The sequence below is a fragment of the Centruroides vittatus genome, unplaced genomic scaffold, assembly GCF_030686945.1.
Source record: "Centruroides vittatus isolate TY-2023 unplaced genomic scaffold, ASM3068694v2 scaffold_1152, whole genome shotgun sequence".
In the NCBI taxonomy this organism is placed as follows: Eukaryota; Metazoa; Arthropoda; class Arachnida; order Scorpiones; family Buthidae; genus Centruroides; species Centruroides vittatus.
Window position 1 is genome coordinate 1,765,035 of NW_027122670.1, and position 19,326 is coordinate 1,784,360.

General features: G+C 31.1%; 1 protein-coding gene across 1 annotated transcript; it reads left to right on the forward strand.

Moving 5' to 3' along the window:
- Positions 1–2,936: 2,936 nt before the first annotated feature.
- On the forward strand, positions 2,937–12,207 carry LOC136986604 (doublesex- and mab-3-related transcription factor A2-like). The gene is made up of 2 exons (XM_067284189.1): positions 2,937–3,430; positions 11,203–12,207. The coding sequence occupies exons 1-2, from the start codon at positions 2,950–2,952 to the stop codon at positions 12,018–12,020; spliced, it is 1,299 nt and encodes a 432-aa protein (XP_067140290.1). The 5' UTR covers positions 2,937–2,949; the 3' UTR covers positions 12,021–12,207.
- The last annotated feature ends 7,119 nt before the right edge of the window (positions 12,208–19,326 follow it).

Genomic DNA, 19,326 nt, shown 5'->3' on the forward strand with positions numbered 1-19,326 from the left:
TTTTCGAGTTTAAATAAGTTCTAGAATATAGAAGTATTTTCATTTGACTCAACCTTTACCTGATAGCAACAGTACTAAATAATATACATTCACTTTGATTGAGAAGTATCTCTGAATTATGTATGAATATTTCGCTACTGTTTCGAACAGTACTTTCAGAGGTTAAAGCTCTCTGATATCTTCCTACTTGACACTTCAAACTTATCTTTATTGATTGAAGAGTTAAGGCACGAATGCTTTCAGTATGGCCTTTAGCACCACGATATTTCGTTTCTATATTAACATAAAGGCTACATAAGCTATATCTCACCTGATATTTTTACTTAATAACATTTTTATATAAAATAGACTTACAATTAAATTATGTACATATTATTAAAGCATAATTTACCTATTAGAATAGATCACAATGTCTATGGTGTAGCGTCTATTCACTTAAACGATATTGATTAAATAAGGCCGTACATTTAAGCTTTATCATCTATATATAGGCCTATGTATCATTACATCTATCTCAATAATAACTAATACAAAACAATGATGATTTAACATTTAGATAATTTAAGTTTAATGATTTAAAATTTTTAAAAATATTAAATTGAGGATTATTTTTAAAAATTTTTAACTATTTTATACAAGTATTTTTAATCGAATTATGAGAATTTACAGCCTTACAACATGTACTAGAACTACTTTAATATTTTAAAATAGGGCCTTAATATTTTTTAAAAAACCATTAATTATGAGAATTAAAGTAGATTAATTATAAATTTTTAATATTATATTGTTTATTTCATATTTGAATTATAAAATAAATAAATGTTATATGAAAGTAAAGGCTGTAAATTGAATTGAAAAATTCAAGACTCTAGTCAAAACGGGAAATAGGTCACGAACAATTCTTTCTGTGTGATGAATTTTTTCAACCCTATTATCAAAACTGGACAATGAAAATATTACAGAAATGTAATTTTTATTGTCTTCTATATTTATAATATTAATCTTTTTATTAATATAACTTACAAAAATAAAGTATATTTATACATTTTAGTATTTAAGTACACTTTTTATTGAGTTAGAGATTATTATTTAGTTTCTATTCATACTCAAATACTATCTGTTATGTGTTTTGATGTAAGTTTGTGTTACATTGGAAAACAAAGGCCTGCTGTTTTCTTTTAGTCGTATAAAATTTATTTAAACTAAATTATTGTTTATACATAATAAATTTTAAAGAAAATATTTAAATAAAATCTATTGTAATTTCATTTGAATGTTGATTTAAGCAGTAGGATTAAGTATAATTGAATAACATTCGATTGAAATGAGTTTATAACGTTTTATTGTAATTATTAAAAATGAATAAAGTTTCGTATGTAAATAGAATATTTTTACTATTTAATTCATCGGAAACATGTTAAGATTCATATAATTAAATTATTAATTTGGAATTAATTAAAATAGATTCTTGTTTTGATGGAGAAGTCTAATAGCCTACTCTTTCCATTGGATCGTATTGTTTGGGATGGTGACAGAGATGCAGATTCCTAGACATTGTCTATCACGTACAATTAGCAGACAACACACCTGGACATTCCAATCTCATCCGGAATTCCTCTAACAGAAGTTGCTAGAAAAATATTCTCCAGTCCTATTATTTTATTGATTACTTACATAGAGAGAGATAATTGCTACTATTCTTTTAATTATAAATGAAAATTCCTAGAGGTTTTCAAATAAAGGTATCAGTAGCTTTTAAACGAGAAGAGCGCTTATTTTATCTGGAATTATTTTTCTTTCTACAAAACTTTGAAGTATTATGCAGAAATTTCACTTTGTCATGTTAATGTACAGTACCTTTGTCCATCTTTCCGTTTTAATATTGTTGAGAACGTCATTCATTTCTGGACGGATTTGCATAACTATTTCAATTACACTGTTGATATTATATTGTGTAGGTGCTGGTGGCAAATGAATATATAATTATTTCACTTTAATTAATTATCTGTTTATGAAAGTGGACATCAACTATCCTAAATGAGGAGACAAAAAAAAATGTCGTCGTTCCTTCCCATTTTTGCTTTTCTTTCTATGCTGATGAACACATTGTTCTCATGTGCTCTTTTAATATTCTTTATTCTCTCGACACATTCTAACATTTATTAAAAATTTAAATTTGCTTTTTGTGGTAAACAAAATTAAGTATTTAAAGAAAATCACCTTCTTTGTCGACATTCTCATTGCCTAAGATGCCACGACGTTTAACATTTCTATACGTCGATACTTCGCTTTAAAATGATTCTAAAAACTATAATTTTATACGAATAATTTCTAAATTAAATTTTCTATTATATTCTTCGTAATTTTATTACAGACTAAATATATTTTTTGAATTATTTTATCAAATCTTCAATGCCATTAGAATACAATTTTAAACCAAACTTTAACTCGATTTTAAACAGTTAACTGAGTTGTAATTTAATTAAATAAAAAAAAATTCGTTTAAATTTATAATTTTAACAAAATACGAGCATTTTAAAAAATTTTTAATGATGATATTCTATGCGGAATCGTTTAAAATGCGATCTGCAACCCGTTCTTTGTAGAGTACTTGGAAACTCTGTACGCTATGTTTGTATCGATGGCAAGTTTTTATTGGGTTTATATAAAATTAAGAGCATTAGAGGATCGTTTAAGAATAGTTTTGGACACAAAAGCATTAGGAGATCAATAACGATCTGGAAGAGATCGGTCAGAATTAAACCCAACAGTAAGAGACCAACCAATCAGATAGCAGAATTCAATAAAGTAAGTCTATCGACTTGTTGCAGTTACGACAGCTTTAGGGCGTATACTCGTCACTGATTGGTTCTTGTGTCAGGCGTCACTTATAAAGTGGTTCCATAGCATCCAGAGCTGACACAAGCACCACCGATTGACCAAGATTGTATGGCACGCCCAGCCGAAAGCCTCTTCGGTCTCAACAGGTCCCCGGGACCTTCTAACGACGCTTCACCGGGTGGTGTCATGTCTCCCGTACCACCCGCGGGAATACTGTTAAGGTCTGCCGAGAGATACCAGAGAACGCCGAAGTGTGCTAGATGTCGAAATCACGGAGTGGTGTCGGCCCTGAAGGGACATAAACGATACTGTAGATGGCGAGATTGCGTCTGTGCTAAATGCACCTTAATTGCCGAAAGACAACGAGTGATGGCGGCTCAAGTAGCCTTAAGGCGACAGCAGGCTCAGGAGGAGAACGAAGCGCGCGAGCTGAGTTTGTTATACGGTTGCCACGAAGGACTTTTAGCCATGCATCGGGCGGGCTTTACTTTTTCGGCTGCCATGGCTCATTTACTGTCTGGAAGGAAAGGGCAGACTTCGGGTGATGACGAGCCTTCGCCTAGTAGCACCGCAGATACCAACGAACCCGGTGAGTAATCACTTTGATGTAATCAATATTCGATTTTGTCTAGCCGAAAAATCCTAAAGAAGTTCTCTTCGAGTGGAAAATCGAAATCCGGTTGGAGTAAAGATCAAATTTACAAGATTTTCGCCAGTTGCACTAAAGAAATTGCTCACAAGTTAACAAAATAGAACAGGCTATTTATATTCGTTTGCGAATCACTTGCAGATGAGACTAGCTTACCTACCCTCTGGCTATCAACTAATATCAGTAATTAATATGCAAATGCAAGAATGTAACAGGTATAGACTAAGCTCGTCTGTTTAACCAGACTTGAATGGATTTCGATATCATAATGATGTATCCATATCGAAAAGGGTCTTTTCATTCGATTGTAATTTTACTGCTTTGTACGCCTACTCGCCTTTAGCTATAAATCACTGCACACCATGTGTTTATCCATCTGGATACTTAATAAAAACGATTTTTTCCCCCTCTCTTCTTCGGTAAATAACTAGTAAAACTTCTACACTGATAATCATAACGCTCTTTTGAGATACCAAACAATTTTAAAGCGATGTTTACAATACAAATTCTAGCAAAATTAGCAATCTTAGAAGAATTTAAAGCTATCCATCTTTTAATCAATTCTTTATATTGTTTAGAAAATCTTCTTATTGTATTTGTAAACTAGATTTGTAACAACTTAAGTATAACTGTAGAATATTATACGTATGAATAAATCTAAATTATATAAATGCTTCGTGGAAAAACTATTAAAAATAACCGATAAAATTCATTCTTATATCATTTTCTTTTGATATTTTCACGAAATACAAATCTAAATAAGGAAAGCTAAAGCAAAATACATTATAAAGTCGAAAATTGGTTTGTTTTCGAATTTTATTTTTTTTTTTTTTCGCTTTAATGTTGTACTATAGAATGAAAACTGTAAGATTTGAATTCCATATTAAGATCTAAATATAGAATAGTTAAAATAGAAAGACATAGAATTCATTTAAAAATAGAATAGAAATACTTAAAAATAAAAAAAAATATTCAAATATATGTTGGCTATTGTGGCTTCATTGCCCCGAAGTGAGCCTGTAGGGTTTGCGTAGTTCAAAAAAATAAAAGATAAAGGCTGGCGAAAATCCACAAGTAAAATATTGAGCGGAAGTGGATCATATTGTTATTTTTTATACAATATTTATATTAATCTTTGCGGTTATTTGTGTATATTCGAATATTCTGCTAATCATTAAGCAAACATTACATAAATTATCACATCAGATTCTTAAGAATTGACAGAAATTTAATCGTTATTGTAAAGTAAAATGATGTAAGTTTATTATAATAGTTAAATTAATTAATTTAATAATTAACTATTGCATATTTTAGCTCGTAACTTACGTATTTAATAAGTTCTCTTAAGCATTCGATATAAACAATTTTAATGAAATAAATTTTATTTTTATGTAGGATTATAATTAATTTTTTAATTATTAATTTATTTGTAAGTAGATAAATTTTGTAAGCAAAAATACTGTATAGAAACAGTTTGATTTTGGATATTCACCTGACGAATCCTTATGCTAAACATAGTTTCATGGATAAATTTAAACTATGTTTAAAATGTAAAAAATTTGAAAGAATAAGGGCACTTTTAAAAGGACTTTTCAGATAGAAAGAGCTTAGGAAATAAGTGACTTTCATGCTATATCATTTAATATAGGAAATAAGACTTTAAAGTGGCCTTTGGAACTGGAAAGAGACATTGCATAAATGTGAATGGTTTAAATTCATTTATAAAAGTAGAAAGGTGCCGAAATACCAATCCACTTGGTCAAACACTCGAGGACGCCATCGGGACATCGCAGACAGACTCTATAAAGTGGATTAATTTGTAACTTTCTTTTGTGACTTCACAAGTCCATCATTCTATCTGGGACAGCTGTCACGTCCTCGTCCCATCTAGTGTCACATAATTGGGGCGGGAGGAAAATCCCCGGACACTTTGACGAGACCATCTTGAGGGGGCTCTTTTCCTTTATCTCTCTTTTTCGTTGGCGTCACGGTGCTTTCTTTATAACTCAATAGAGGTGGGTCCCAAACTGTCACAGTACCTACAACAGTCTGACTAAAGCAAAGTACTTCAAACCTATAAATAATTACAGAGGCTATACCCCGCGGTGTGGAGTAGTCATATTGTGCAGTCTACAATGGTCCCTTCATCCCGGCTCCACCTCCTGTCGTCAAAAGCAGAATGGGTGCGCATCTATGAAAGAAAAGATATAAAGTTGCCCATATGATGCAAACACTTGCCGAAAGATGGCGCTGATGTGACCTGTCGCCCAAGATGGCTGCTTGAAGTAGTATTGGAGATGTGAGGTACCCTCGTCATGTGACAAAACTATTGTAGGAGCAGGGACCCGTGGATTTTCAAGAGTCTTTCTTTCCCTCGCTCAGTCACCCAGACTTAAAGAGTCCGTTTTCAATAAATCCATAAGAGGTAACGTTGTTTTGAACACTCAATAGACCTCCTAGCTGAGTATATAACATTAATAGGCTTACATGTTGCTATTGACAGCGAATGAAAAGGAGGAGGATGAACAGAAGTAATAGAAGAGAGAAAAAAAAGTGAATAGATGGGGCGAATGAAAGAGAAATATATATACAGCTGTAAGAATGTGTTTTGGGCGTTACAAACCGTTAAAACTTTTTACGCGAAGTACAAGAAACCGCGAAACTTCATGCTGTTCATCTCAGGCCTCTTGGCTTGTCAATAATTATTTCCATATTCGTCACATACCAACTATTCATTCACTCCGACCTGATTCAAAACCGGGGTTTGGCTTCCCATTACACAAATAACAACGATACAATCAATTAGTTCTATCATCTATATCTCGTATTCCTTACCAAAACCTTTATTTTCGTAACGATTTTAGCTTCAGAAAAATTTAAAACAGAAATAGGCTGAGATTTGATGATGGCTCTGATTACCTTACCCAATTAAAGTATGTCCAATTAAAAAACTAGGAAAAATAATGAGTTACTTTCAACTTTAAAAAGAATTTAAACGCCCAATAAAGAACCGTATTTTGTACACGCTCTCTCTTCTAGGATTATTTTTAATTTTTATGAAAAGTTTCACTTTTTGCTATAGTCCTATAGTTTTAAATAGGAAAACAGATTAAACTGATCTAACAAATTATAAATTCTTAGATCTTCCCTGTTTTCTTTATCATTTTATACAAGCGAAACAAGGACTTTCGTGTAAAGTTCGTATGAAAGTGATTACTTTATATGAAAGAATAACCCTTTTACATAAAGTGATGATCTTTCGTGTACTCCAATCATATAGCTTATTCCCGCCACTATATATAAAAGTAATAGGATACGACGGGAAATTTTTTAATAATTACTGTTTGACTACGAAAGCGTAATTAACAGGGGTTAAAGAATGTGTAAAAAGTTTCGGTTTTTACTGTTAATTTTTAATTTAAAAATTTAATCGAATTGACCTAGAAGAGATGTGTAGACAATTAAATTTTTATATAAAATGATAAAAGAAAACAGTTAAAATATTTTGCTCATTAAAATTCGAAATAGGCCTATCTTCGATTTTTCTACTTATTAAAACTCGATACGATAATGTTCGAGTTAATTAAAAATGCAGATCAAATAGTAATTCACTATCATCGCTTTATTTGATCAGAAAATATTTTCCCGACTTCATTTATTAAAGAAATTAATCTGTTGAGTGTCTCGCTCTTAATAAATTAAGTCGTATGTAGGTAAGAGTTCTTTCATTATTAAATTCCATACATATAAGTAAAAATAATGTTACAAAATTAAATATATATTTAAAAATGAATTCAGCAGATAATTAATGAGAAAAATATACAGGAACTATAAAATTTAAAATGAAAAATTTTATAGACGTCTTAAAGTTATTGATGTGAAACTCAGTAATTTCAACTTTCGGAACTAAATAAAACACTTTAATAGGTCTATATATATATATATATATATATATATGTTCTCCCCGAAAGCGCAATATCATTTTGTACAATATAAGATCTATCAAATTATCGAGGCAAAATTAAATTGGGAGGAGAGATAGGCTATTGTGACACATCCCTCAACAATGACAACATTACAACTTTTAATAAATGCCACAGTACCGTAGTAATGGAAAGATGAAGGAGGCTAACTTCTTTTTGAAAAATGCTTTAACTGACTTCTGAAGGAGATTTAAGAAGGCGTTTATTAAAGTCCGCACATGAAGCCTAGCAGATGGAAATGGAGGTGAAGCTATTGTCGTTAGCTTTGACATATGACACGCTCCGGTCTGCCTGTAATAAAATGCAATATTAATGGTGTGCATGTAACCGCAGACTTGGGACGGTTGGCAGTTTCATCGTCCGCACAACAACCATGATAAATTGAGTAGCGCGAAAGTTCATATCGAAGACACGACAAAAATTTAATAATCGATATAGTTATATAGCTGGATAAGGCGACGCTTCGGGACAAAAGACAGAATGTGGAATGCCATATGACGATTTCTCCTTGTCTAGGTCACTAACAATAGAGCATGTGTGACAGCAGAGTAAACTGACCCTTGTGTGTAATAAGTGAAAGTTTGTTATGATCTATCCTATATCCATTGACAAAGAAATAGAAGAAGCGTTGGAGTTAGCAGGTATGCGTCACATACCACACATACCGGAGTTATTAACAGCAGACCATTCAGCAGGCTTCATTAGCGTGTATCTCTTGTGGCCGATCGATCCCACTACTTCGCTGACTCTTTTTTTTTCCTCCTGCGTTTTTTTCAGTACCTAAATGAGTCTGTCCCCCCTGTAATGAGTAATCAGAGTGATATGGTGACCTCTGGTAATCTGTCTGCTTTTGAACACTCTATTGTTGGATGCCTGCTGCGACGACTGTTGCCAGCCAAGCTCCTAGCTATTTTCCCACGGGACTAATCCAATTGATAAATGGTCAATTTTCAATTTGGGTGGTTTCTCTATGACGTCACTCTTAATTTAGTCTGAAAAATTGATTTGTTACATTCCTGTAGGTTTGTTCATTAGTAGGCGATTTATAATTGTATTTCTACTCTCTCCCTCTCTCTCTCTCTCCATCGGTTTTCAGGGTGGATAAAATTTTCGGTTAATTTTTATCCAGCCAAAGATAACGTTTAGTGCCTTATAATCATTTTAAATTATTACAAACATTTTTATTCTGAGATTATTTAATATTAAATGGAATCAACTTGCTTCTGCAGAGTTCTCAATTGAGGCTAAATTACAGTTGTTATCTATTATATAAAATAGAATATGTGTGTTGTCTGCTTTTTATACACCTCTATACCATTTATCCGTAGATTATCGTAGATTAAACGCTAATTTAAATGGTTTAAACTTATTTCTCTGTTATATTATCTCTGATATACAGTATAATTTCTTCTATTATTTATTATTTAAATAGCTTGACATTCAATAACAAATGCATAAGGATTACTTTTATGTTTGGGTCTATTAATCTTTAAAATTTTAATTTCATTTTAAAAGAAAATTTTAGCCCTATGAAAAGTGATTTTATTATAATTTGTTCCCCAGATAGGTGGGATTAGCCTACTTTTTACTTCTTAATAACTGATCTGGATGCAACTGAATGTTAATGATTACGAATATCTGCTTTTATAAATCTATAAAACTTGGAGATATTTAATAAAGTTTCAAGAATAGATTTGAAAAATATAAAGAACATAAGTACAGTTAGTTAAATTAATAAATAACCCACATAAAACAGTGAATATATTTAAGATTGTTTAATATTAATACAAGCTATGCTCTGTGTTCCTAACAAGCTTAGGCTCTATACTTCTAGCAGATATTTTTTAATTAAATTTTTAAAAATATTTAAATCCAGTTTTATTTCTCGTTTTTATATAGTATACACAGTTAAATTTAATTTTTCAAATTTGTAATTAATTTCAGTATATCAAGATCTTAAGTTATGATACTTACACTATTCTACAATCTGCTCTAAATAACTAAGCTAAACTAAGATGACGTAAACTAGAAGACTTGGTTAAAACTAATTACAAAGTATACAGCCTATTATAACTCGCATACAAATACCGTATAATTTTAATTAAGCTTTGAAAGATTTAAATGACAATAGGCCTAATAATTCTGATAATAGTTTTAATTTCTAGTAGATCGTTCCTTTTATATTCTCTTTAAAGTTTAAAATAAACTCAATTTTGAGCTTTCGATTAATAATTCATTGAAAATAAAATATTTAATTATAATTTCATAAACCGATTCTAAGCTTTTATAGATCCAGAGATAACCCGGATAATTTAATTTTAAATTGTGTGAAAATTAGTTTTGATTCTTTAAGAATTTATTCGGCCTACTTCTTTCGATTAAGATAGCCTATAGCAAATGCAGTATTTATTTATTTTTTATGTATAAGATATATATGGAACAGTCAGTTTCTTATGCGTGAAACCGTTTTCATTAAGTTAGTAGTTGTTAAAAGAAAACGAAATGGCCGATCTGACAACACCCAGGCGCTTGTTTCGCCAACTTTTACTCAGTTAATAGAAGATTGTATTATTAAGAACTGTCTGCACTTGTAAAAAAGATGACAACTCATCCAGTGTTCTTTTAACGAAAACGAAAAACTCAACAGGAATGCCAACGATCAATGCAGAGTCATTTTTCAGACTCGTCACAGGTGGTAAAGAAAGCCAACACCTATTGGCGGTGTGGCAAAGACTTGTTGTCGTGTGTACGTTGGCTAAATGATGATCTGAAGTTGACAGCGAAGAAACAGAAGATGCGTGAAATAAATCGTTGACATTCTGGCCAAAGAAAAAAACCAATTGCCACTTCTTCAGCCGTGCGCAGTGTCAAGACATCTGTGACGGCTGTAGTTGGGATGTCTGCCGGCACGAGGAGGGTGTAGTCGAGACTATCAATAACATCCGGCCTGCACGTGCTGTCGGCGCCTCCTCCCACACACCGCACAGAGGTGACAGCACGCTCCCGCGAGGGAATCTGTCACATTTGTCAGATTCAGCATCCTCTGCCTCGGGATCCGCACTCATTGATTGCTACACAAAAACCAAGGTTGTTGGTTTTTTAATTCGATACTTATTTTTCCTTTGATTTGCAAAATATTTATCAAATTTTTCACATTCGAAAAATTCTTCTGTGATTTTTGATAAGTTTCGACATTCAAATTAATCAAACTTTGTCGTTGAAACAACCGAATTCGATCTTATTCTAATTGAATAAGCAGTTTTTAAATTTCGATTTAGTAAATTAATTCATATTTATTTAATTCAAATCAACACAATTTTTGGAAATACAGTATATAAATAAATATAGTGTGCAACGAGTAGGCCTACATTAGCTCCTTATTTATTGTTTATTATATTGTTTCAAATGCGAAATTCTTTCATATAGAGTTAAGTATAAATATAATAAGTTTTAAATCTGAATTGGAGAAAAATTATAAATTAAATTGAATGATAATTTTAAGATGAATTTTTAATTATTAAATAAATATTATGGTAACGTTTTGTTTATAACCTGCTGAGAAAACTGACATTATTTAGCTGATATTCCACCTTATTTAATAAAAATGCATTTATTATGGCATTCAAATATAATGAATGATATGAGATAGTTTATAAAGTATATTTTAATATAAAAGTTTTATTATAAAATGGATGATAAATAAATATTTAAATTTCTCGTGTTTTACAGAATGGAAACGGGCAAAAACATCGGAGCATTCTCCTAAGTCGGAAAATCCTAAACTTCACGAATCCTTAACACTGGAAGATGAAAATTCTCAACACGTGGAAAGCGCTAGTTCGGATGCAGGAAGTAACCCTTCCCCGGCATCAGTTTGTGAAGAAAGAGAAAATGACCGCAAGCAGGAATTCAACTTAGCAGAAGGACTAGCCATGAAAACAAGAAAACCACCTTTAGAGATACTGGCAAGGATCTTTCCCAACGAAAATAGAAGAGTCTTGAGTTTGGCTCTGCAGAAAACCAACGGCGACGTACTACAAGCTATCGAGCAAATATTGGGATCTCGAGCCGCTGCTCATCTAGCCGTTCGTCCTCCCTTATCTCCGGGTAAAGAACTGAATGTGAACAAAGATCATCAGTTAGAGCCCTTGACCTGTTCTACCGTGCCAGAAGTTGGGTCTTTTTCCACAACAACCAGCTTCACTTCCGTATTTTCAATGTCCACTCCATCCACGGCTCTTGCCATGGCTGCACCGCCATTTCGACGTCCTTATTCTGCAACAGGAACACCTCGAGGACTGCTAACCGTGCCAACGTATGCCGGATTCTTCCCAGGGATCTCAACGACTCCCGCTTATCCCTCTCTCTTTGGCACATCAGTTGTTAGTGGACTACCCCCCGTGTCCTCTCTCGACCCTGACCTGAGTCGAAAGAAAGGTCCTCGTCTGATGGCTACTGACAACTGGACCTCTTGTCCTCCAGAGCAGTCACCGCAAGACCTGTCATCTTCCGAAAGCGAAAGGAAAAGTCCAGCCACCTTTCAGTAGGCTAACTGTCGTCGATGGTCACTTGTAGCATTCTGTGATGTAGATAAATCTATAATTGATCGGTAAATCTAAATTATAAAAAAAAAATAGTAATTTAATTTATAAACGTGACCGCATCTTAGTTTATTTTCTATGGTTAATTCAGTGTTTAATTGTAACTGTTGTGTGCCTATAAATAAAGAGATGTTGCAGGAAAAATCGATTTTTTTCCTATTAGAATCGGTAAAAAAACACCTCGGCAAACACCTGTAGCCTCGTTCGGCCGGAGAAAAGTAATTTATTTCTATCCTCCCTCAATGTAATACAGAAACAGTACAGTAGTATATAACATGCGTCTGTTTTTCTCCACACTAACACATCCACATAATGCAATGGGTGCTGCCGGTGACAGTTTCAATTGACGATTCAACGCAAGAGTGTTGGTGGGACGGACCTGCCAGGCTGTGTCTCCACACACGTTGTTATGACAGGCCCTTTCACCGGGACAGCTCGCCGCTTCAAATGGAAATTACATCAGGCCACTCATCCAAATTGCAATGGTGTGTTGGTTAGTGTTATCTGTGTGACTAGACCCACACCTCTGTCATTCAATTAGCTACCAACCCACTTCTGATGTAGTCTCTCTCCACGCAGCAGAATTCATTAACTCTCCTATGATTGTATCCTATCGAACTAATAGCTAATTGAAAGAAAAACTGTTAGCCTCGTTTGTATATCTAATCATGGACTTAGCTAGTTAAACACTCGGGTTATTCTAATGGAGATGATTCGATGCAGGAGCCACTGAGAATAAACAATATCAAAAGTCAATAACTAGAGCAAGTGAAACTAAAATTATATACTGATAACGATATTATAAGATTAAAAAGTGTTTCTTATATCAATTTTTTTCAAATAGTTTTAACGTTAGAAGACGACAAAGCCAATTGTAGCGACGTTAAGCTCCAACACTTTATTGTAATCGATACCGTATTAATTAAACTGATTCAACTAAATTATTTCTAATTTGCATCTCTTAATTGATATCTCTGTCTGTACAATTTATTGATAATGAAAACAATTCACATCTCGAAACATGTTTATGTCAATAAATATCCGTTTTACTTAATGAGTAAGGCATAGGCGACGAATTGTTTGCCGATTTTTGTTTTACCCGACGTCTTAAGAAACCGTTATTTAAATATCAAATACAAATTAATTTTTATAATGTTTACCTAAGCTATAAAACTATCGGTATACAGTATTATTTCCAAGAGTTTGTAAATTTAAAATGCATTAGAGGCTTTTGAAGTTGTGAATAAATTTTCTCGCTTATATTTGAATTTTAAAAGCATCTCGATATTCAAAATGAGGTAGGCCATTTAGGTCAATCTCATTTCGAAGTAAATATTGGACGAACTTCTTAATAAATTCATTTTAAAAATTAAAATTTTATTTTGTTCATCTAATTTTGTTTCGCATTTAAGTATATGAAGTTTTATTAAAATTCTTCGTGTCTGTCGCCGTAGTTTTCGGCCATTGTCGGAGCCTTTGTTAAGATAAAATTGCATGTTTTTTTGACTCAAAAACAGGATGTTTAGAGATTTTGATCCCTTTTCTTTCTATGACCTTTCAAAAGACTTGCCTTTTAACCTATATATATACATATACTGTACTTTGTCAATAGTAAAGTTTGAGAATAGTAAAGAAATGGATAAGTTCGTCTTCATTTTATCGAATTTCCTACCTTAAAACATTAATTAAAGTTTTTACAAAACTAAAATCATCACAAACATAATCGAATTGGTATTTAAAAACAAAAAAACTTGGAAATTACGGAATAAATCTTTAATCAGTCTTTTTTGTTTCATTTTAATTTAAAAGTCTCATTGTTGATTTATCCTATTATTCATTTTCTCTGCTTCATAAATTCAATACAAAGAATTCGAGAATTAATATATATAAAAAAAGAATGAAACAAAAACATTCCTCTCAAATTTCTATTAAAATTTTATCTTCGAATTTCATATCCAAACATTTACAAACAATTTTTTTTCTTCCGTTCCTTTAATATATTATCATCGTATTTAAATAAATTTTTGAAATTAAAATTGTTATCACGATTACTTTAATTGAACTTTTCAACTGAACATTCAAAAATATTATTATTATTATTAATTTTTTAATTCGTAATAAATTGTAATTCTTTATATTAAACTTAATTCTATACTTTATAAAATTTAGATTGTTCACTTTGAGATAAATGAGAGGCTTACACATCACTTTTTAAAATAATTCATGATTGAAGAATTCTCTATAAGGAGGGAAAAAATGCATAAATAGGCTATATTTAAAGTCTGTTACATTCTAGAAAAACTAGAGATTTTTTTTTAATATTAATTTTAAAACATTGTTTTACATAATTATAATTCCAAAGCCCTGTCACCATACTTATTAAACTTTAGCTTCATTAATGAGTGTTGCCTAGAAACCTTTGATAAATTACAGACTTCATGAAGAGCTAGAGCACTTCCCAACTTGCACGTGACTTAATCGAGTCTTCTTTTATATTTTAATCTAAATTTTCTGTTTAATTAGAAAATACTTGTAAACTGTTCCCGAAATCACCTTATATTCTACTTATCATATGTGGATAGCATCATTAAATCTCTGTTTTTTTTTTGTTTGTTTTTTTTAATAATTCGTCTTGTTCGACAACTTACAAAAACTAGAACAAAAATTAATAAAATCGTACTTGTTTATATAAAGGATACAAATAATATCACGCTGAAAGTGATTAGAAGAGACTAATAATCCGATTGACCGTAACAATAACGGTTACAGTCAATTACTATCTAAGTCAGTAACACTGGAATGTTATTTAATTACTACTAGTTACAGTCAATAGCGTAACCAAAGATGGGCTCAGGAACAGGACCGTAAGAAGCTTGGTATGGAGCCCGAGGTAGAGCGGGCTCTTTTTGCCCCATAGCGGGCCCCTTTTCGTTTTTTTTCCGAGAAAATGAAATACATAGAGTGTTTCTTTATTAATAAATATAAATCTTAAAGATTTTATTTTTTGTTAGTAAAAGTAACATTAATTTATAGGAGTAGGAACTACTATGGATCTCTACCGTCTCGCCTCTCTACCGCTCTGCTCAGGTGCTTGGCTCCACTTAAATAAATTATAATAAAAATTAAATAAATATGGGATAAAAATTCGAATGTGACAAATGCACTTATATACATGTATATAAAATATTTAAGAGTTTATTCTTCATCCGCAGCTCTTGTGAGAATGTAGGTTTGCATGTTTTCATTCGGATCCCTTAATATCGTTCTAGTTACGCTACTAAAACATTTTGAATCCTGAATGCAGATTATCTTTCTTATTTAGATCTTTTTATATTTTTTTCTTATCTTATTTAGATTCATATCTATAAACTAATTAACATTAAAATAATTATTGCTTACTGGGTGCTTTAAAAATCAAATAATAGTAACATTTTCGAAATTTTATTCTTTTAAAAATTGATAATAATATCTTAAGAGAAATTCAATTAAAAGCAAAAACTAAATTGATTCTATTTATTAAATAGTAATTTAATTTTTTTCAAAACTTAACAACAAAATACTATATACAGCACACAATAAGTACTGTACACGAGACAAATAAGTTAAAGATGAAGACTTTTAAGTTTTTTAAGTCAGAAAAATTAGAACTTTAGAAAAAAAAAATGTAAGAAAATTCAAATAAAAAAGGCGTATTATCAACAATATCTGTGAATATAGTTTCAATTTATTACTTTCTAAAATCTATACAGAGTTGTATAAAGAGAATCGCAGGATCCAGTACATGTTTAACACGAGCCTCATATTTATAGTGCCTCAAAGAGATTTGTCACAAATTATTCATTCCGTTACACTTTTTAATGCAGCCTATTAAACAAACGTTTTTAGCAATAAAATTTGACCAAAAGAAAAGCTAAAAAGTTTCCAATATACCGAGGCCTCAAAGGCCTCTGAGATCGAGTAAAGGCCTCTGAGATCGAAAGAAGCCTTAAAAACGACAATGCATTTGGAAATTTTGGTCTCTCATACAGCTCATATTGATTCTAAACAATATAAATCTTTACCTATTTGAAAATCATTGAAGGGCATTCTACTTTATGTATTAATTTATAAATATTTTCTTTGTTATTTTAGACTCTAAGGAATATTCTACACCTTACATTTGAAGATTTTAATTCTAATTTAATTTTATAATGAGTTTTATATAAAGTATGAGAACTAAAAGCAGAGGCTCCTAACCTTTGATCGCTAGCGGTCCTCGAGGGATCAGTTGATTTATCTGAGGAGTCGATAAATTAATAGGATTCGTTTGAGGATTAATCAACAAATTTATTTTTGATATTTAAAAATGTAATAGTAATTGATATATATTTAAACTTTAGTAAAGTAAAACACACAACTTTTAATTTTTATTTACGTATAAAACTATTAACAATTATTAAACTATTAATAATTCTTATTTTATTATTACAGTAAAGAGTCGAAAATTCGGAGTAATTGGGGCCAGACCACGTCGGATTTACAATTTGTCTGGATTTTCAAATAAGTCTATCTTACGTGTAAATTAGCATTTTAAGCACTGAAAATTCCAAACACACTGTAAATCAAGTTTTCATGTTCCAGTATTTCACAAGGAATGTAGAAATACTTACAAAGATTCAAAATATATAATTATAAAATTAAAAAATTCCGAATTCCGAATGAATGTTAGAGCATCAACAACACAAGACCAAGAGAACATTAAGAACGAAGTTACCATAGAAAGGGATTAATACCCATTTTTCGACGACCGAATCCGGATTTTTGACGCTGTATTGTATTTTTTATTTGATCCCATTTGTAAATTATTCGTATTTTGTATCAATATACAAGATGTTAGCAAATTAAATCTAATTTTGAAAAGGGTTGACAAAAAAAAAAAAAAAAAAAAAAATTGGAAACCCCTAGTTTAAATCAGGATTTCTTAACCCTTCGTTAGAAATCGTTGTAAAGGACATTTTTCTAATGTTTTTCTCTAACTGCCCACTAATAAAATTTGAAATAATATACTTTATAGTTAAAATTAAGTGTTTATTTATTTGTTATGTGGTGTATATACTGTACATCTATAACCTTTCGTATGATAGTATTATTCACATAACCGGTTGATGATTTCGATTTTTAATATTGTTCCGCATCTGAAACTAATTTACTCCGTTAGGAAACCAATTTTTCCTCCCCTAAGGTAAAATCACTCCTATTCAGAAACATTGGTTTTAAACAAAAAAATATCTAGACGTTTATTGAGAAATTAAGTAAATGTAAACTGAATTTGTATCGTATGATAATTTTAAAAACTTAAAAATTTATTAAACAATTGATATAGCAGTAGAATATTCAATAGAAAAACCACGGATCACTTTTTTCCATCGTCATAAATCAAAGAGTGAAATGAAAGTAAAGTCAAATAGCCTAAGAAAATTAAATCTGCTTAAGAATTGAAACAAATTTAATAAATTTTATTATTATTATTTTTTTGAAAACTTCGCAATATATTATCCATTATCATTCTAATTAATCATTTAAAATATTACATTAATAAATTTAAATAATATTATATTTAAAAAAACTAATACTTAAAAAATTAATTAAAATTTTTTTAAATGAATAATTTCGATTATAATGATAAAAATTGTTAACAAAATTATTTATTATTATTATTAAATTGCCGACTTTATAAAATATTTTCATTTAATATTCATATATTCAAATAATTATAATTGTCAATACTTAAAATCTATTTGTTTAAATTTAGTATAAAGAGTTTTAGAAATGTTTGTTATGTATACTTAGTTTTATTTACAGAAATGACTGGAAGCATCTCTTTTAATAAATAAATGATTTTGAATAAACAATTTTTTGTGAAGCAGAATTCTAAGTTACATGGGAAACTACTAATAAAGAGATCACCAAAGGTCTGTAACAAAGGATGAAACTCTGGGAAGAAGCCACGGATTTTCACGAACAATTTAACTCTGTAAGAGCGGTACACGTGTATAAATTCCCCCAACAACGTATCACTAACAACGGTGTATAAGGAAGCTAATTGTAGCTGAAAGGACGAAGGATGTCTTACGCCTGTCTGCTTCTCTATATAGAACCAACCGTATTACTATTGAATACAACAGAATGAGAGTTTCTTCATTCACTATGAACGATGACCTGATGATAATCGGCTTGCCTAAATTTCTTTCTAAGATTGTTTCGCCATGCAGCATCTATCTCTATTTACTTGCAACCGAGACAGTTTATCTCCCGTCGACCAAGAAAATCGTTGAAATTCGAACAATGTTTAAAAGATATTTATGTCAATTTATAAAATATTCTATTGAAGAAGCTATAATCTAACTAAAAAAAACTCAAATTCGAGTGGTAGAGCCTAAGAATATTCCCACTTGTTAACGTGAATGAAAGCATTGAATTAAAGAAAGAAAAAAAAAAAAGAAAAATGGAGAGAATATAGGTTTACATTAGACATGGGAAGGAATGTTAAAATCCAGGTGCAGCTAGTCAGGAAGCCAACCGTTACTTCTAAAAAGAAATGGCCATCGCTTATGAATACAGCTGTGTGTTTACAAAGTTCTTCACCACTTTAGCATGATGCCACAGGAGTGTAACTCTAGACAATTCACCTAGCTAGACACTATCGAGGTAGTCGTCAGCCTCGGGCTTTCCATCACTCAAAAACGGTATAAAAACGTTGTGACACCTAATATGTTATTTCTCTCAATTTCGTCAACCAGAAAAACGGTCTGTCATACGGTACAGAAGCCAGGTAGAGTACATCACAAAAATCATTGGACTGTGTCAAACTTTCTATTTCGAAACGTAATAGAACTACACCAAAACCTAGTCTTTTCACTTCAATAGGGAAAACGTGAATAGGACAGGATTTTGGGTATTGTTTTGTTTTTTTCTTTTCTTTTTTTGGTCGCCATGTTGCCGTTGGGCTATCTGCATGCTTCAATGCTCACAATGTGCACTGCTAACAGACGGTTTGAGTGAATGTATCAAACAGAAATTTCCGATTTTCTCTAAGAATGCTCAACAAAATTTCTTTTATTCAATTTTATTATTAAAATTCAAATATTTAGAAATTGTATTGTACAGTTTTTTTTTTTTTTTTTTTTTTTTTAACGTTAGAAGTACCGATACATCAATTATATTCAGTCAAAATTTTGAAATAAAATTCCTAAATTATTAAAAACTAAAAATT

Bases quoted from the DNA above. Each gene is read 5' to 3' on its own strand.
- LOC136986604 (XM_067284189.1), top strand. From the start codon at position 2,950: ATGGCACGCCCAGCCGAAAGCCTCTTCGGTCTCAACAGGTCCCCGGGA. The intron at 3,431-11,202 runs GTGAGTAATCAC...CGTGTTTTACAG, and splicing joins CGCAGATACCAACGAACCCG to AATGGAAACGGGCAAAAACA.